The 19,483-nt window shown below is 43.9% G+C and overlaps 1 protein-coding gene across 1 annotated transcript in view; it reads left to right on the forward strand.

The window, feature by feature from the left end:
• The first annotated feature begins 5,151 nt into the window (after positions 1-5,151).
• Positions 5,152-19,483, forward strand: part of TBX15 (T-box 15) — a 79,337-nt gene continuing 65,005 nt past the window's right edge. The window contains exon 1 of the mRNA XM_015814037.1: positions 5,152-5,353. Within this exon, the coding sequence (XP_015669523.1) occupies positions 5,152-5,353 (202 nt within the window). The remainder of the gene's footprint in view (positions 5,354-19,483) is intronic.

Here is a 19,483-nt window from a genome sequence, read left to right on the forward strand (position 1 = left end):
TGAGTGACTTGGTCCCCGAATCCTCTTTTCCTACAGATATCCACCGTTCTTTTATCAATTCCAGCCTAATTACATTTTGGACAATTTTTGGAAGGTTTTCTTCTGAATTCGTGGAAACAAAAATATTGGGAAAAACCATCTTCAAATATTTTCTCAGCTTCTCATTTTGGAGATTTGGGTTGTCTCAGAAGTAAAATGCAGACTTGCTAATGCAGGCTTGATGCTGAACCAGAGCATGTGATTGATAAAATTAGAGAACTCTGGTGATTGGCTTGATTTTTTTCCCTTTTGTGAGAAGAAAAACCATATGTTTATGAATAGTTAGCTAAAAGAATAATTACATAGGAAAAAGCATTTTGTATCATGTCCCTAGGGGCAAAAGCTCACATGTTATTGCAAACATCTGGCAGTGTTAAGGATGAGTGGCATGGGGTTGGATTAAAACTACATATTTTAATTTGGGGCAAAAGAGCAAGTGAAGAGAAACTCCCCCAAATCCTATCTTGTCCAAGGAAATCAAGAAGGGCAAAAGCCTACAAGAAATTCTCTTAGAAAGAAACGGGGGCTGTGCAAGCTGGGGGGGGGGAGGAAAGCCTGGTAGACTGAATAGCTTCCTTTTCCAGTTGGTTTTACTGCAAGCTGTGAGCAGAAGACTCCCTTTCTGCCCTATCCCAAACTGAGGACCGTTTGAGGTAACCAAAGGGGGGTTCCGTGGAAGGAGGCCATCATTCCTTCAGACCAGGTTCCTAGGCTCAGAGGGATCCCTCAGAGGGATCAGGGATCCACATGCTCAAGCAAAAGGAGTCCCCCCCCTCTTACATTCTGATCAGCCCTTGCTAAGCTTTCCCAGCACAGCTTTCAGGCATCCTCCCAGCAACCCATTTGAAGAGCAAGAGGCCCTCAGAGAGTGGGTGGACTTTGCCAGAGACCAAAATTACTTGCTCCGGTGCTGGGAGCAGAACAGCCCCGCGCTAACTAGCTAATAATACCTGTGCTGAGGGGTGGAGGGGGGGTCAGTGGGTGGTGTTTTGTAAAGCTATGCCTGCTTTTTACAGTCCTCATGAATGCCCCCTTTTACTAGCCAGCAGGGGAAACTGACATACCTGCCATTCCCGAGGTGGAAATTAATCTCTTTTGAACTAATGCTGGACTTGGCTTTTCCAACCTCTTTAATGGCCGTTTAGTAAAAAGGCAATAACATGCCAGGCATCAGCGGATTTCCAGCTAACCCCAGAGGCTGAACATGGCCAAGTGGCTGCCTCATGTCCCCAGGGCAGTGCGGCTCAGGAGTGGACCTTTCCTGTCCTCTAGGTCCAGATCTGTCCACAATCCACATGCCTGCCCATTATAGAAAGCACAGCTCCTGGGCCAGGGCAACTCAGGGGCTGGATAAGCCAATGCTCCTATGGGTCACCAGTCAGGCCTTGAGGAGTTCAAGGAAAGGTTTGGGATCTCAGTCTCTCAGAGCTGCAGCCTGGGCAGAACAGGCAGAAACATGTGCAGGAGTTGCTGAGTTAGGACAAAGGAATGTTTGAGTGGCAGGCGTCAGTGACAGATCAGGGTCAAAAAGGTTCCTTCTGTCTGCAAAGGGCCACACCTGTGTGGTTGCAACACCCCCCCCCCACTCCCTTTGGGACAGTGGGAGGAGAAATGACATTTAATCCAGCCTGAATACAGGCCACCATGTATAGGGGCTAAGTTCAGTGCCCTGCTCCAATCTAGGGACAAACTCTAGTAGGACCCCAAGACACCAGCAAAGTGAATGGGGGTCCTTGCAGCATTCACACTGACTGACTTAAGCAGGGCTTCAGATGGGAAGTTAGCCATGGGAAGCCTTCAGAGAAACTCAGAGAAGAATGGTGTGACTGATTGCACTGTGATCCTGGTTATCAGCAGCCTGGCACATTCTCTGAAGGATACATCTGGCTAAATTGCACAACTTTCATTAGTTACCTGAGGGGGCAACCATTTCCTTCACCCCTCTGCATGAAGGGGTGAGATATCCTTTTGCCTTGAAGCAGGAGGAGGAGGAGGAGGAGGGTGGTGTAGGTAAATGATAGATTGGGGGAGAGGATCTTCCAGGTATTTTAAATGATGTCTGCAAACAAATGAAACTCAAGGAAGTCCAAATCACTTAAACGAAAGGGAGAATAGGGAGAGGAATGTTCCCTGGAGTTCTCCTGGGGAATTTGACTGGGGATGCTTTATTCCTTTTAAGTGTCAAACAAGAATGGGGATCAGAGTTCTCTGTCTCTCTGAAAAACTGACCTCCTCTTACTTTCTTCTAAAGGCAGGTGGCCAGGTACGTGTCATCTCCTTGGCAGCACCAGGTACATAGATCTTTGGCCACAGATGGCCAGGCACATGAGACCTTATGTCTTCCTCTTAAGGTAACTGGATGCAGTGCAAAGAGAATTGCAAGCCCTTCAGCACTCCCTCCAAACTATCGCCTCCAAACTTCCTGTGGCTCCTAAGGCGTTCTGTGGAAGCCACTCCATTGGTTAATACTTTGAAGCATAAGGGGGAAAAAAAATTCCCGGTGATGAATATATTCAGTATTCATTGAGCTCCCTAGGATTTACTCCTATAGTGTTCAAAACATTAAAACAAGATTCAACCAAAAAACAACAACAACAACCCTCAAAGCATGCTTGCTGGTTTTGTTGCTTGATGGCAGCATATTAATATTGTCCTGAAATTAATGTTCTATTTAATAAAGAAGAGAATATCAAATGATTTTAAAAGAAAGAAAGCCTGGGTGGGAGAATTGGGGCTTACGCGGGCTTTTTAAATTAAGCAAAATGGAAAGTAATTTTTTAAAAAAAAAAACCTGTATTTTTTTCCGATGAGTCCGTTTCTTTCCCTCGTGAGAACAAAACCCGTGCCGTTTTGGCTGAGCCCAGGGGAGTCTTTGGAAGCCTCACGGACGCTTCTTCTGCCTCCCTCTGCATCTTTTAGGCATCGCCAAGTTAGGAAGAGAGAGAAGTCGCGCTGGGCGACACAGCAGAGGCAACATCGGCGAGGCAAACGGGAGAAAACTTTGAGGAATTAGGGTATTCAATACGGCGCGCCGTTCCAGAACGGGGCAACGCCTTCCCGGCCGGGTTCCTAACCCGGTTCTCGATTGGGCTTTGCCCGTTTGAACGGATCCACGCATTTGGTGTGTGTATTTGGGTGCGTGTGGATCCAGTAGCGAGAGGGCGACGCACCTTCTCCGGTGCCTTTGGAGGTTCGCAGAAGAGGAGGCGAAGTGGGGGGGCTTCTTTCCTCCTGCGCGCAGGCCCTGGAGCCGCCTTGCCTGGCTGCGGAGCGCGTCGCCGGCGTCCTTTTGCTCCCGCCGCTGGGTACGGCAAACGCGCTTCGCTTTGCGGCTTGCGGGGCCATTCCCGTTTAGGTTCTCTTCATCTGCTCGTTTTCCTTCTGTGCAAAAACTAACCGCCTGCTTTTGTTGCTTCCTTTTTTCTTTCTCTTTTTATTTCTGGGAGTCAACGAATGCACAGGGTGTATATGAATAAAACGCCAAAGCAAAGATAATCAGGATTAGAAATTATACAGTGTTCGGGAGGAGCCTTGTATAGTCCTAACATACACTGAAAAAAATCACAACTGGAAGCCCTTTTGCCTAGGGGGAATCGGGAATCGTGGACAAAAGGCAGCGCCCCTCAACTGCAAGAAACAAGCCAAGCCGTGAATTCACCCAGTAAGTCCTGCACATCTTGACAGATAATTTGCTTAGCTGGACATTGACTTTAGGATTTCAGATTTAAGCCCTTATTTCTTAGCGAGCAGGGTCTAAAGCAGAGTCGCCGGAAAGACTGCAGCAGAGCTAAATGGCCGCCCCAACTGTGCGTCTCGGTCTCCCACTATAACCAGTAACACGTCCAAGTTGCTAGTTTGCTCCATCGTTAATCTGTGTTCTCTGGCCATTATAAATCGCGTTTATGGATGTGGCTCGATCGATAGGACTACGGGCATAAAGCATTTCCCGCATTTTTTATACTGCGTTATATAGAATAAGGGAAGCCATGGTATAATCCGAGACACGGTCCTATTAAAGCCGCTATTGGGACACAATATTATACATAAGAGTATACGATTTTTAAAAAATGTATTGCCGCGATTGCACAGGACATATATAGAAATGTATTGGAGTATAGTCAAATGTTTATAGTGTTTCCTAAGGGTAAATATGCTTCATGACGCTTTTCAGATTCTATCTTCCAAACTGCTAAATCGAAGTTTGGCTGGATTTTAACAAAATTGCTCTTTTCACCAAAGGAGTGCAGTATAAAACTCAAATATAAGTCAAACATAAAACTCAACTTACAGATTTAAGTTATAGGGTGCTGATCGTGGCAACTCCCACTTATGAGCGGGACTTCAGAAAATGTACTTTTTTCTACAAGAATTTTCTTGGAGAAGTCGCTGTTCTTCTTTATATATGTGACCCACCTATAAGCGAGGGGGGAGGGGAAGGGGAAGGGGGGGGAGCAGAAGGATAGTGTAACGTTGTTAATCTTTTCTGCTTACGATCACAGACGCAGTAGAGTTCACTCCCAGCAGCTTCGCATATTTGGGAGGGGGTTTTTGCGAGCAGCCAGGAGGCATCTGGGCCTGAGTGGAGGCTGGGCGCCCGCTGGCCGCCTTTTTAGAGCGGAGGGGGCGACCGGCTCCCCGCTCTGCAAGAGTTAAGGCCGCGGGCAGCCGGGAAGCCCGGGCGCTTGGCCCGCCCCTTCCTCATTGGCTCCCGCGACCGCGGTCTCCGGATTCGCCACCTTCTCATTGGGCAGCGACTCTTGACGGGCGCTCGCAGCCGGGACCAGGCGAGGGAGGAAAGGGGGGGAAAGTTCCCCAGGAGTTTGGATCAATCAGAGGGAGAGAGGGACGAATCGGGGGGGGGGGGAGAGAGAGAGAGAGAGAGAGAGAGATGAAGCGCAGCCCGAGAGCGGGATTCTGAGCGGTGCCTTTCGGCCAGCCAACAACTCGGGACCCATGTAGCGCCCAGGCGGCCGCGGGACTCTCACGTCGGAACGGCCTCTCCGCTCTGCTTCCCTCTCGGCCCGGCTCGCCGGCCCCGACCCGTCCTCTGCCAGCTCGGCGGCCGGCGGCGCGGCGGCCGTCTGGCTTCGGCACCCCCGCCGGGCGGCTAAGATGAGCGAAAGGAGGCGCTCGGCTGTGGCCCTCAGCTCGCGAGCGCACGCCTTCTCGGTGGAGGCCCTGATCGGCTCGCACAAGAAGCGGAAGCTCCGCGACTGGGACGCCAAAGGCCTGGATTTGTCCATGGAGAGCCTCAGCCCCGACGGGCAGCTGCCAGACGCCGACGACCCTGCCCAGTGCCTGGACCTGAACCCCGGTGAGCGCGGCGCGCGGCGGGACGGGAGAGGCGGCGGGTGCCCGGCCCTTAGGGGGCCTGGGGGCCGTAAGAGAAACTGGGCCAGGGAGAGCTTAAGCGCCGCTACCCGGGAGGTGGCCCTTCTGCTGACAGCTGGGCTGTGCGGGCGGGGGGGGGGAGGACTAGCTATTGAAGTGGTCCAGGCAGCCGCGGCCTTTTTCTCGCTTCCCTTTCCAGACCGCCGATTCCCTCCCTCCCCACCCCTCCCGCCAGTTACAGGGCACTTTTACATCAATAGACTGCAGGTCGGTTGGGTGGGTGGGGGGGCTTACGGGAAGTCTGCTTGGCCCCCTCGCGCAAGCAAATGTACCCCAGGGGTTTTCTAAGGAGGCGCCTTTCTCTTTCCCCGGCTCCTTCCGGGCGCGTCCAACAAGCAGCCCCTGCCTTGCACGCTGGACAGGAATAGATCGGCTCCTAGCTATGAATAGCCCAGCATCGAGGCAAACCTCACCTGGAATTAAAAGGGGCCCACCTCGGGGAAGGCCGCCGGCCACTTCCACTAGGACTGTGGGTCAGGGAAGGCAGGCAGGGAAAAGAATAGGCGCAGAGAAATGCCCTGGGCGTGATCTCTGGGGAGAGCGCTCCACAAGGCGCGCCTTTACAGCTTCGATAAGGTTCAGCCGGGGACACGGCGGTGCCCAGCAGTTGTCCCAAGTCTGCCAGGGTTTGCTGAATTGCAAGAGCCGAGAAGGCGCCAAGAGTGGCAGTCAAAGCCCGGTGCCATTTTCAGTGCCACCGTTGGGTTGCCAAAGCGGTGTCCAGCAGGATCCAACACCTCAAAGCTGGCAACGTGCCAGGCCGCTGGGGCAGTAGGGGATCACGAAGGGTCGGGAGTGGGTCGCGGGGCTTTGCCATGGCCGAACTCTTCCCCTTTGTCCCCCCCCACCCCGCCAAGCAACGTAATTTATTGTTGATCTCGAGATTCTTGTCGAAACGAAAATGCACAGATCTCCTCCCCCCCCCCCCGAAAGAAGTTTCTTGGGATTCGCTGAACCGGGTGTGCTGAGAGGGTTGTGTTTCGTTTTCTTCCTTGCGCTTTTCAAGACGCTCTTTCTATAAAAGGCATTCAAAGGATAGAAAAACCGTCCGCTTTGAAAAGTTGGTTGGCTAAGCAGCTGCTTAGGTTTTTCACTTTCGGTTTTAAGCAGGTTAACCTGAGGCTTTCCAGCACCTCTCATTTTCATGAGGAGGACACACACATACAAATACGCACACTCTTAAAAATGGGAAACCTCTTCAGAGATTAAATTAGAGCCAGACGCCTGGCAGGTAATTTGCACACTCCTCTCCAGCTGCATGCTGGGGACCGGGGATTGGGACTAACAAGCGAAGGGGCTAACAAGCGAAGGCACCTCAAAAGTTCGGCCGGAGAGCCGTTCTGTCGGCCTGGTCGCCTTTGGGTTTCGGAGGGAGTGGGCCAGTCTGGCCTCTTTTAGTACTCCTTGACAGTGCGCTGCTCTTGAGCGATGGACTCCGCCGCTGCCGTCCTGCCTGCCTCGTCGTTCATCCTTTAAAGCAATCCCCGATGGCCCCGTGTCTCGCCCAAAACTTCCACCAGCGGAACTCCAGTTGAGTGGGTTGGGTTCTAAAGCCTAGCAGCCAGGCCTGGCGAGGGGTGTGTGTGTGTGTGTGTGTGTGTGTCTGTCTGTGTGCGTGGGTGGGTGGGTGGGTGCGCGCGCGTGCGTGAGTGATTACTTTGCTTTGAAGGCCGCCAGAGGATGGCGACGGGCAGGTTGGTCTTGCTCGAATAACGAGGACTAGTCCGTGCAATAGCAAGGTTCCAGTCAAACCTCGGTGCCATTTTCGGTGCCACCGTTGCATTACGGCCTTCTTTCCTGACTCTGCAGCATCTGGCAAGCGAACGAGGCCCGAGGGCCCGGCGAGCAACGTCCGAGTCTCCAGAGCGCGTGGCCTTCCACCCACAGGCTATTGGGGTGAGGTACTTTCTGGGAAAGGCAGGGAATCGGGCCATCCAGAACTCTCCGTTTCTTCCCCAAAGGAAAACAGGCTCTTCTTGGCTTGCGCAAAAGCCCAGTCGGCCTGGTCGACGGGACGAAAGGCCTGTGCTCTGCGCCGGCAGGGCTACTAGACTTCGCCTCCGCGTTCCTTGAGCCTCACTGCAATCTGAGGTGGAAAAGACCGCCTTCCTTAGAGAAAAGAAAAGCGATCTAGATTTTTTTTTTTTTGCACACGATTACTTTAGAATAGTATAGAACAGAACGTTACTGCACATTCATGAATGATCTGGGATTCTATGAATGTTCAGAGACTGGATAGAACGTTAATGAACCTTGGCCCATTTACAGGTAGGAAGTTGAACTTTACTCCTTTCCCCTTCCCTTTCCCTTTCCCTTTCCCCTTCCCTTTCCCTTCCCTTTCCCTTTCCCTTTCCCTTTCCTGATGCAACCGATTTCTCAGTGACCCTCATTCCTGTTGCCTGGCGGCTTCTTATAGTTGCCTGTCCGATGGGTTTCCCTGCACCCGGCCTCCTCCAGGGCCTTTTCTTCGCTATCTACATGTCCAAAATTCTTCGCATATAGGAGGGTTTCTAACTCTGTAGTCGAATTCCAGCTAAAAGGTATACTTGAAGCAAAACCCGCCAGGGTGATGGGTTGGCCCTCCATAGCTTCGTACTGTCCCCCACCCCAGGAGGACCTGGAAGGGATTTTCGACCTGGGAGGCTGCAAACCTCCTTCCTTGAAGATCCCTTGGCTGGTTGTTCTGATTTCTTTTCAGATCTATTGCACTTTGGGTATCAGGCTGCCCGGGCAAAGACAGCTTTTCCCGGGTTCTGGTGCTATGCATCTCCCCGGAGAAGTTGACTGGCCGGCGGCTGCGTTAAGTAGCATGGAAGTGTCCGAAGCTCCTCCAAAAAACGAGGAGCCTTCAGCTTTGCAGGGCGGTTGATCCTGCGGGGGGGGGGGTCACTCTGGTCGGAAACGCGGGCCGGCCTCGAGCGCTGAACACAGGCCGCGATTTTTAGTTCAGGCGGGAACATCTCGAGGTACAGAGCTGGCAGTTGTCTTATTAACATTTGTTTTGTTTACAGAAATTTTTTTTTTTATTATTATTATTATTATTATTATTATTATTATTATTATTATTATTATTATTATTATTATTATTATTATTATTATTATTATTATTATTATTATTATATTCGCATAGACAGCCAGATGTTTAGGCTTATTGTTGTTATTGACTACTGTTGGACGCCTAGAGTTACTTATGTACGATTGGCGGCTATAGCCCATAAATTTTCCAAATAAATTTTCTAAATACAAGGGAAGAAACGTCGCTACTGCCCCTCTTTCAATAGCCGTGCATCACATCCCTCGCAATGCGCAACTGAATTCCTTGGTGTACGAGGGCCCTTATTCCTCCCCCCCCCCTTTTTTTTTTTAATAGGCACGTACTGAAATTTTGGTTTTTCACAGGGATTACGAGCATAGGCTGCGATACTACGTACTTGGGTAGGAAAAAAAATCGGAGGGCAGCTTTCTTATAGAGAAAGGGCTTTACTCGCAAGAAAAGGGTTCCCTGTTCTGGGAGTCGGGGACATCCGACGCCTGTTCTTTACTGATTTACCGCGTTTCAACACCTCTCCCGGCCCTCGCTGTAGTGCCACAAAGCCTGGCTTCATTATACTGATCTCTTAGCCGCCCAGCCAGACCCTTTAAATCGGGGGAAGGCGCCCTTTGATCTTTTCTAAGCTGCCGAGGCGCGTCGCAGGGTTCCGTAAACCTGTCTCCCCCCCCCAACCTTGGCTTTACATGCGTTCCCAAGTTTAGGGGAGAAGCGCGTTCGCAGTCTGCACCCGGAGGCTTCAGTGTGTCTGGGCCCGGCCTCAAGCCCTGAATCTTTGCGAGCCGTTCTTCCAACAGAGACCCGGAGAGGAGAAAGCAGGGCCGATTCCTCTGGAAGGGGTCCCTCGGCGGGGCTCCCTCTTTCCCCCCTCGCTTTCCCACTTGACATAGATTCAGACCGGCATAAAGAGCTCTTGGGGTTTATTTAGTTCTTAGAGCGCCGCGGCCGAATGGAAGGAAGATTCGACTGGGGAAGCATTGCGGAGGCCTTCTTTATTCGCCCCTCCTCACTTTATCTCACCTCGATTTACTTCACGTTAGAACTGCATTTATTAAACGGCGTGAACTTGTTTTTGCTGCCTTAATTGCGGAGGAAGTGCAATTAAGAAAATAATTAAAAGGGAAGAACCTACTCAAATGCAGCGGCAATCTAACAAAAATATAGAGATGTTTTTGCTGCAGTTTCTGAGGGACTGTGATAAATGTCTTTATCTGTATGTATCCATGTGTGTGTGTGTGTGTGTGTGTGTGCGCGCGCGCGGAGAGAGAGCTCTTTTTGTTGCAGCTGTATTTGAGTCGGTTCTTTTCTTTTGATTATTTTCTTAATTACACTTCCTCCGCAATTAAGGCGGCAAAAACACGTTCATCACGCCCGTTTAATATATCGTAATCTGACAGGAAACGGATTCAGTATAGATAACAAATAAAATCCAATATATTTTCAATTAATAATACTAACGAGCACACTCTGACGAATAGTTTCCATTTTTTTTAATTCCCACTCAAAAGTGGTCTAAGCAAATTTCTTATTTTCTGATACCAGTCTTGCAGGTTTTATCTGGAAGTTTAACATAAAGAAATTATTAATAGGGAAAGGCTGTCAAATTGCTAAGAACATCTGTGCCTCTTGATGGATAGTGATATCTGGGATGTCTCTACATATGGAATTTTTTAACCAAAATCGAACTAACTTGATTCTATTATCCTGCTCAGTACTGATGACCTCACTTTTTACACTGTTACAAATTATTGTGGATTGTATCCTTGTCTTCTTTTAGGATGCCCTTCTAGTCATACTTGTTCCAGGACTTCCCACCCACCCACCTGTACAATAGTTGGCATTTCTGTTGAGACAATAAGAAAAAAAAACAAAAACAAAAGGCAAAAGCATCTATTCTTCCGGCGGAATTAGCGTTTCAGGAAGGGCCAGGGTAAGGGCTCTTTGGAAGATAAGCTGCAAACTTTGCAAACGGCTTGGGCTCAACCAAGCTCCAGAACTTTGCATTTTCTGATTGTCGGAGGAGAAGAATCTTTTCTCTGTAGGTTCTTGGGAATGGGTGGAGTGGTCAACCACTTTCCCCTCCGGAGCCAAATGCAATAACTGCTGCGAGGACTGAATGCTTTTTAGCTGAGCTTGGTTGTTCCATTACTCGGTCAGGAGGGGGGCAATTTTAACCATTAAATAATTGGAACGGTGAGCTGGCTCAGTAATTTGACTATGCCGTCCTTTTTTTGTGGCCTGCGGTTTAATCTTTATAAACAGCCAGTTTTGTTAACCCCTGATGAATGCATAATGGCTGTCTGTGACAAATTGTCCTCAAACATCTGAAAAGCTTTCACAGCCCGAGAGGAAAGTTGTAAAATATAGTGTACATGCATGCGTGTAATCCTAGACAGCGATCTAAGCAGTCTCCGTAATATTACAAGATGTGCCCACATTTCTCTCTTGCTTGTCAGCCTGACACCTCCACTTCAGCAGCTGTGGAAGGGATATTTATAAAGCTGATGACCATTCAGCCTGGCCTCTGACTCTTCCCCATGATCCCGGGCTAGAGGCTGCTTGGGGAGTAGCAGGTGGCCCAGGCAGTTGCCGAAAAGCACTCAGAGCCTATTTTTCTGTTTGTTTATTGCTCCCATGGGGAAGGGGAACAAGGGAGCATTCCACACAGAGCCTGCTTGCAAGCCACATTGCCTTCATCCCAGCTTTCCATGGACCTGGGCTCCCTTCCCGCCAGGCTGCTAGAGGAGGAACCTGGGGCCATTCTGCAGTGGCTCAGCAGATGAACCAAGTCACTCATTAGCTGCAGATCAAGGAGGACAGCATTTAATTGGCCCATCCCCTCTGATGACTGGTTCACAATGAGGGCTTGGGGTCTTGATAAGCATCCCTTGCCTTCTCTGGATGAATTCTGGCAGAAATCATCCTTTCAAACCTTTTGATTGCCACAAGAGCCTTGGAATGTCACTTTTTAAATTAAGTTTTATTTGGGCAATGAGTTTTAATTGCTTAGCACACATTAATATGATAATATTGATTCTGAAAGAATAATATAGTACTGGTTGAAATGCAAATCAGTTTAAAACAGAGCCAATTTGCTTTATTTTTTTCAGAAGCTTATTCAAACAGATTATTCTTACTCTTCTTATCATCATTATCATCATCCTCGCCATTGTCATTGTTATTATTTGCAAGTCAGCCAGCCAATCTAGATTTGGCATTTTTATCCATCTATTGAGTCTTTCTGAAGGATCTGGGTTAGGTAGATGTTATCTGATGGGGTTATCTGATGGGGTTGCACCCAAAGTGCTTGTTGTCAATGTTGTTATGCATATTATTCAGTCATTATAAAAGTTCAGTTGGCCATTATTTTCACACAGTACCATTATTTGGATATGTGGTCTTGAAACAACAAAAATAGTGGTAGTTCTAATGTCTTTTAACACACTCCCTAGCACACTCTCACACATTTTAGGAAATATGGCAACATCCTTGCTTCCCTTAATTCATATAAATTGCTCTTCAATTTCCAATGTTTCACTCTTTCTGAAGTTTGCAAGTATTGTGGGCATATAAGAATATTATGCCTTCAAAAAGTTGTTTGAAGTGCTGTGACTTTTATCAGTTGCATTCAACACAACTGCTTTTTTTGGCAGAATTTTAGAAAATCCAGGGAGTACATTCTTTCAGATTTGTTTTGAGGGTTAAAAGAAACTTTGCAACAGATGTAGAACTTTTGGAGATGGAGGAGGAGAATGAGAAGTTGTGTGATGCAAGTGAAAGAGTGCTTCTTTCTCCTTTATGTAGCCTATAGATCCAAAAAGAGCATGACACAGAAGGGCAAACTATCAGAGTGTGACAAATATGAATATCTTTCCTTCTTTGGAGCAATCACAAAACACAATTAATGCCTGAAGAATGTGTAAGTATACCAGGCTGTCTTGCTCATGGAAGATCACTTATTATATGCTTTTCTCAATTACTTGCAGCAACATTTTGAAGTAGTTCTAACAAAGAGGAGTTAACCACCACTATAGGCAATTGCAGGCTATGCAATCCTATGTAGTATAAATGAACATCTGCTCTCCTCCCTGTAGCCTCCCTGACCCCCTTGGTCTTCTTTGGAGGTTGTCCACTTCTCTAGTCTAGGCAATATTTCATGGGCTACATCATGGGCTGCAGAGGGAAGTCATGCTGTGCTGGCAGAGGCACTTCCACGGATAGAAATCTTTGGACAGAAAGCTGACTGGATCAAATCAGATCAGTTCATCTGCTTGCTGACAGCATTAGTTCTCCAAAGTGTCAGAAACAAGGTTTTTGCCGCCTAAGTTGGAAATTTCCAAGAACAAACTTGAGGCCTTTTGGATTTTTACTCACCAACAACAACTGCAGTGAAAAAAAACATCTTCTCATGCCAATTCATGTTCAGGAGAAAATATTTTTTGAAATGGATAGCAAATAAACCTTGGTATGCAGATTGTGTAGATCACTGATATTTAAAAATTTTAAATGTTCACAGTATTGAAAGGCTACAGGTTAAGAAGTTGGCTGAGAACTAAGGAGACTCAATTTCAAATCTACCTTCCTTCCTGGAAGGGTTACTTTGAGCTAGTCCCTATCTTTCAGCTCAACCAACCTTAGAGGGTTGTAGTTGTGAGAAAAATTGGAGAAGGACTACACTGTATGCCTCCTTAGGAAAGACACCTGAAAATAAGAATCTAAGATATAAAGAGGATTAATTAACTCAATACATGCTTTGGACTCAAGGAGCTGAAATATTTGTAGAGCCCTTTATGAAGTAGAATATTTAATAAAAGGGGAATAACTCAATGATCACATATATTAGAGAAACAGAACAGTTCATCCCTATCTGAGTTGTACATTTATAATCTTGAGCTTCTGTTCTATCAAAATAGTATCTTATTCTAAACACTTTAAAACACTTTTATTTTCTTTAGGAAATTAAAGTCTAGTCATCATGTGAACTTGTGAAATTAGTTTCACTAACTAATTCATTAACTAACCCATTTTCCACCATCTTTGATCCATCTTGTTTTAAATCTCTTTCATGGACACTTTTTATCAAGTGGATATGTATATAACATATGATTTCAAAATTCTTTCTCCCCTGAAAGGGAAAAAAAGATCAGCTGAGATTATTATAAGAAAACAAAACAAAGGGGTAGAAAAGAGCACTATTGAAAAATACATTATGTAATATAATTCACTTAGATTCCATTGATATCAGTGGGTCTTTAAGTATAAATAAGTGAGTTCAACTTATAATACATGGATAGTGTTCATAGCATTTAGAAATATACTTGGGTTATATTCAATTTTATTTCCCACTATAATACTCTGAAATGTATCTGAATTTGGTTAGTTCATATTCTAAATATTAGTATTCATAAATTATGAATGTGCCCTGGCCTTTTCCATGCCTCAAAAAACAGACTAATGGCACAGATTTTTTTTTCAATTTTAATTTTCCCAGGAACCCATTGGTAACATATACTGGGAGTGTCCTAATATGAAATACTTAAGCCACTAGGTATAAACCCTGGATTTGGTCACCCATTCTTGAGAAAAGATGGATTTTATCTCTGTCTGGGAACAGATTTGTCTTTAGGTATGTATCACATTTTAAGGAAAAATTCCTATGGCTACAAATGTTTTCTACATTTTTCCTGCAGAAAGAAGAAATAGAGATACTGTACACCTGCAACTGAATGAGGCTGCATTGGATGTGAATAAAATGAGATTGTGAATAAAAAGTGCCTTTTTAAAACAGTCTCTCTTGGGGGGGGATTGGCCTCTATAAACAGTGAGAATACCTATGAAAAAAGATGTTGAGATCTACCATTGTTGGTTGAGTTGTTTTAATAATATTTTTTTCTACACAAATTTAAAATATGGCACACATACCCAGCATTCTTCCAGTCTATTCCTCCACATGAGCATTTCCACGATGTCATTCTATAATAGGCCAACCTTTTACACTGCCATAAAAATATAACAGGGATGCGTTTTGGGGTAGTAAAGTTAATAGCTTCCTGCGAATGCACTCAAGGCTGTAAGGGGTGCAGAAAAAGAGCTTGGTACAATATGTGTTGACTAATGTCTTCATTTAAAGAGATTACTTATGTTTTAAATAAGTAATTTCCATTTCCATATGATATGATTGTTTTACATATGTAGCAGGAGAAAGAAGTGGGATTCGACCCACGGTCTGGACTATGATTTTAGGTTATTTCAAAGAAGTCTCGTTGTAAGCAAGATTTAGAACATGAGATCCGAATTGTCTATTATGACTCTGTTTTTCCATTTGGGTGCGAGTTATATTATATCAGCTTAACTCAGCCTCCTCCCAGCAGCATCATTCCGTGTCTTCATCGATAGTTGTCTTCAGAGAAAGGGTTTTTTTTTCCCCCAAATGGGAAAGAAGGGAGAAAAGGAAGGGTAGTGTTCAAACTTCAGAAAAGACTTTTAGCTTAGCAAGGTAGCCTCACTCACCCATAAATAGAAGGCTAGTTATCTAACTTTATTAAACTCCAGGGAGGGCTTCAATGAATAAAGATTCACTGCAGACTACTTAACCATTTGGGATGTATTTGTTTAGGGCTTTGCATATTTAAAAATGTCCCCATCCAAAAACTGGTACAAGATTACATTTTTATATTACGGTACTTGATTTGTTTAGAATCTTCAACTGGAACTTGGGGGTATGAGGCAGCCTGCAGTGAAAATTAATGATGCATCTTTTTAAATCCATTTAAGTTTCCAGTGCAGGCATAATTAAAAAGGCTTTGACAGCATTCTGCATTAAATATAGATGCAGACTTTTAAGTAACTTCAAGCATATTTTTCTTGCTCTGTCATCCTTTACTTTTCTACTAAGACTGCATTTAACCACACCAGTGAAGTTCTACTAATGTCAGCAAGACTTTGGGGGGGGGGCATTGCCATAGCTTAAGAAAATGGAAGGCTCCATCTGGAGCCAGAAATGGGAGTTTTATTTTTGATACATCTGTAATGCAGAAGTAGCACATTTGCAACTATTTTGTTCTTAGTTAATGTTTCCTTTTAAGACATTTTTTTTAAAGTAAACCAGAAATACAAAATAAAAATGGATATTTTATATTTTGTTGTTTGAAAAAGCCCGCTTAAGAGTTGGGGAAGGATTTCAGCCACACTTCTAGATTGCTCTCCAGATCAGACTACCAGATAAGGGAATTCATGTTAAGCAAGTTAAGCCTGCAATTTAATTTACCTTTCTTTTTATTGTTAATATTTGAGACAAACCCATTGAATATATGGTATTAAATGAAATAAGTGAAATGAAAATTTGATCCTGAGCAATTATTAAAGAATAAAATAAATTGTCCCTCATTGCCATTATTTTGGAATTCATCTCCTTCCATAAGAATGAATTTGTCCATAAGATGAAAACAAACAAACGCAAAGCAATATGAGATGCAATTCCCTTTCCTGTAAAATGGGGCATGAACTTTGTTTTGGCTTCCTTTGTTTGCTTTGTTTGGCCTGCTGAGGGCCACAGAGGCCATTATCAAGGTTGATGTGAAATTAACAAGGAGAATGTGGTTGAATTTCATAGATTTATTTTTGTTTCAAAGGACTTTAGGAAGACGAAAATAGATGAAATTTGTGCTTTAAGTCTGCAGAAGCTCAACTAACCCATTTATTCCTTCACCTCTCTAAAATGGGAAAAACTATTTAATACTGAGAGCCTGTTAAGGCTACAGGTCAAGAAGTCAATGCTAATCAATACCCAGCATGTAATACAAATAATCCTACATGGACTTCTTCATTTGGAGGAATTTGTGGGGTCCCTTTATATATAAGTGTAATTCAAGGACAATCTGCAGCAGAGATAAAAGAGGCAAAATCTGAGTATAAAGGCAGTTGGTGCCCATGTTACATGACTTGAATATACTGGGCACTCAAAATCAATATTGGGTTCCCTTCTGTGAATTTTAGTTCCATCATCTGTTCACTTCTTGGATTCTACATTTCTTGCATCCTTTTATTAATTTAATGTTTTAATTAATGTTAAATGTTAAAAAACATTTAAAAGATTAGGATAAATAATAGCGTCACAGGAATAACTTCCTACTAAATGTACCTCTCTGCAATCACTTTAAACATAGTTGTGAGAATGTAGACAAATTTATCACTATAGCAAGATACAGTAATAAATACTTGGATGATGCATAGTAACCAGAGAGCCATAAAATATCACACCTTCCAATAGTGAATGTTGGTGAATGTTGAACAGAAGGAGCCAGAAGGTGGCCTTGAAGAACAGGGAGGTGTCAGCATATTTTAGGTTTAGCTTCATTAAAGTAGTACTGTTTAAATAGGTTGAACCAACCTTGTAGAATTCCCAGTGAAATGTGAATGGAGGAAATTAAAGGCCAGACTTCTAGAGGTATCAAGCCAGAGGAAGATAATCTGGAAAATCTGCAAAAATACAAAAAAAAAAAATATCAAAAAAAAAATCTCAGCGGGCATTTCTTTGATCCTCTAATGAATACTAAGTTATATTCAATAGCAAGTATACTCAGTAGCAATGCAATGTCGAATTTAACTTTTAAAATAAAGATTGAATGGAATGGAATTGGGTTGGAGTGAATGAATTGTCTGGCATTTTAGAGCTGGCTCGTCCCACCTTAGATATATTGGACCATAACAATTATAGTTTTTAGCCAACATGTTTAAGCAGAAAGCTATTCTTGGATTTGAAAGTGGTGTGCTAGGTCTATATTCCAAAAGTAAGTATTACAGGCTAGCCAAAAATCAAAGAAGGCTGGGCCAAAATTTAAGCCTGATTTCATTTAATATTGTAATCATATAAAATTCTATTAAACAGATTTAGCTAATATGACCAAAAATGTGGGAAGTAATCATTTTCCTTTTTGGCACAGTTATATTTACAATTCAACTTTCAAGGTACTTGAGGGGCTACAGTTCAGATTATGCACCACTTATATAGGTTGATGACATAATAATTAATAAAATATTTCTTGTTTTTCCTGTTCTGTTTTCTCACTTCCTCCTGGACAACATTTTGATTGCTTACACAACTTCCCTACTAAAATTGAACTAGTTAAAGAAAGATGTAAACTTACAAAGTGAAACATCAGACCTTTTCGTGCATTTAATCTTCCTTGTTTTAATCTTGGAAGGACAACCATTTCCCTGTCCAAAACGATTCTGGGACATGGGTTACTTTTGTACAGTTAAGAAAAGTCTTATGTCAGTGAATTGCATCATTTTAGTGATTTGTAAAGTAGTCACATTTGATATGGACATTAGTTATTAGAATAATAACTTCCCCTTCCCTTGCGCATATGCCAAAAAAATTGGGAAGAAGGAAATTAGGCAGTTTTACATTCAGGAGGGTATAAGTTCATTTCGTCTGAAATGTTCCACATAAGCACATATATATGTACAATCATATTAATTAATATCATATTATTAATATAAAACTGAAGTGTTAAAAAAAGCAGCAAGCTAGGTTTTAGCTGCTTTCTACAAGTTAAGACAAAATGTTCTTTTTAAAAATGGCTATTTTTGTTGGCAATGGCCAAAGGACAAAAAGAATAAAGCATTGCAAATTGAATAATAGATATTTTTTACTCAATTTTGCAATTTTCTCTGAATGGGTCAATCAGTTATTTAATACCTTTAAAGTGCTAAGACCATTTCTCCATTAGTGATAATTTTTCAGGGAAATGGCCAATAGTGCTGTTATGACTACTAAAAGCCTTCTATTACTTTATAAGGAAGTTCAGCCAGAAAAAGCTAACTTATGCTCCTCCCCTGCCCCCCCCCAAGAGTATGGAGACTGGAAATATCTTTAAAAAAGATATCTGCAGCAAGAACATAATTTATATAGGAAATCAAGACTACAACCTGTTGTAATAAATTCTCCAATTGCTTCATTTTTAAATGAAACATCACTTGAGAACCCTGGAATTTTTGTCTGAATTCTTCCAGGCAAAACAGCCTGAGGGGTGGGGTGGGAGATTTGCAAGAGAAAAACTAAGGGAATTAACAACTTTTTTTTTTTTAACTTTTTGCTGGTCCACTCATAGCTGCTTTTTCCTTTGCAGTTGGACATTGGCAAGGTATCTGCCAATGTTTGAATAAAGCCTCCAAGGACAGAAGGAAGATCTTCCTGCAATTCTCGTGAAGATAAAAGAGGGGGGAGATGTAAACACATTTACTTGCAAGATTCTGTTTCTAGAGCTGTTCTAAGGAAAGTAGTTTTAGGTCTGCACGCCGCCGTCTGGTTCTTAGTCTGGCCTGTCTTATAGGCCTGACATCATTAGAGAGAGGGGTAGTCCGAGTGAAGTTCCTGAATATGTTTCCATATTTTAAAAAGAGCCTCACAGGACGAGTTTCTGGGGATCAGACTTTTGGCATAGGGAGAAAATCCCAGTGTACTCTGTAATTTTTCTTATTGAAATGATTTCCCTAAAGTTGCTATTTATTCCTAGTGATGATTGTGATTGGGGTAAGGATGGATTTGAACTGGATGACAGGGATATAATTTTTAGCACAGTTTTTCCTAAGAGCCTACGGGTTCACAAATGTATTAAAAATGCAGAAACGTTTAATAATGCAAACTTCTTCAGACATACAATCCAGCTGCAAAAACTAGGCCATTAACGTATGCAGTAGTGATGCTGGTAGATGGGAGAAGCTGTACAGCAGTGGAGGAAAATCTTACCTAGACTTATCCATGATGAAAGGGTAGTGCAAAATTTGTTGATGTGTGTACTGTCTGACATCCTTTTAAGTAGTCTGAGAAAACTTTGCATGGTTAAGGTTTTACTTAGGAAAAAGCTGCTTCAAACAATGTTCTGGCATTCCTGCTTCACCTGTGTTGCTCATTGGGCTGCAACACAGGCATAAGACAGATCGCCTCAGGCAGCAGATTTAAGGTGCTCTTAAACAGCAATCAATTATTATTTTATTATA

The sequence above is a fragment of the Protobothrops mucrosquamatus genome, unplaced genomic scaffold (genome assembly GCF_001527695.2).
Source record: "Protobothrops mucrosquamatus isolate PMUCROS unplaced genomic scaffold, P.Mucros_1.0 scaffold212, whole genome shotgun sequence".
NCBI lineage: Eukaryota > Metazoa > Chordata > Lepidosauria > Squamata > Viperidae > Protobothrops > Protobothrops mucrosquamatus.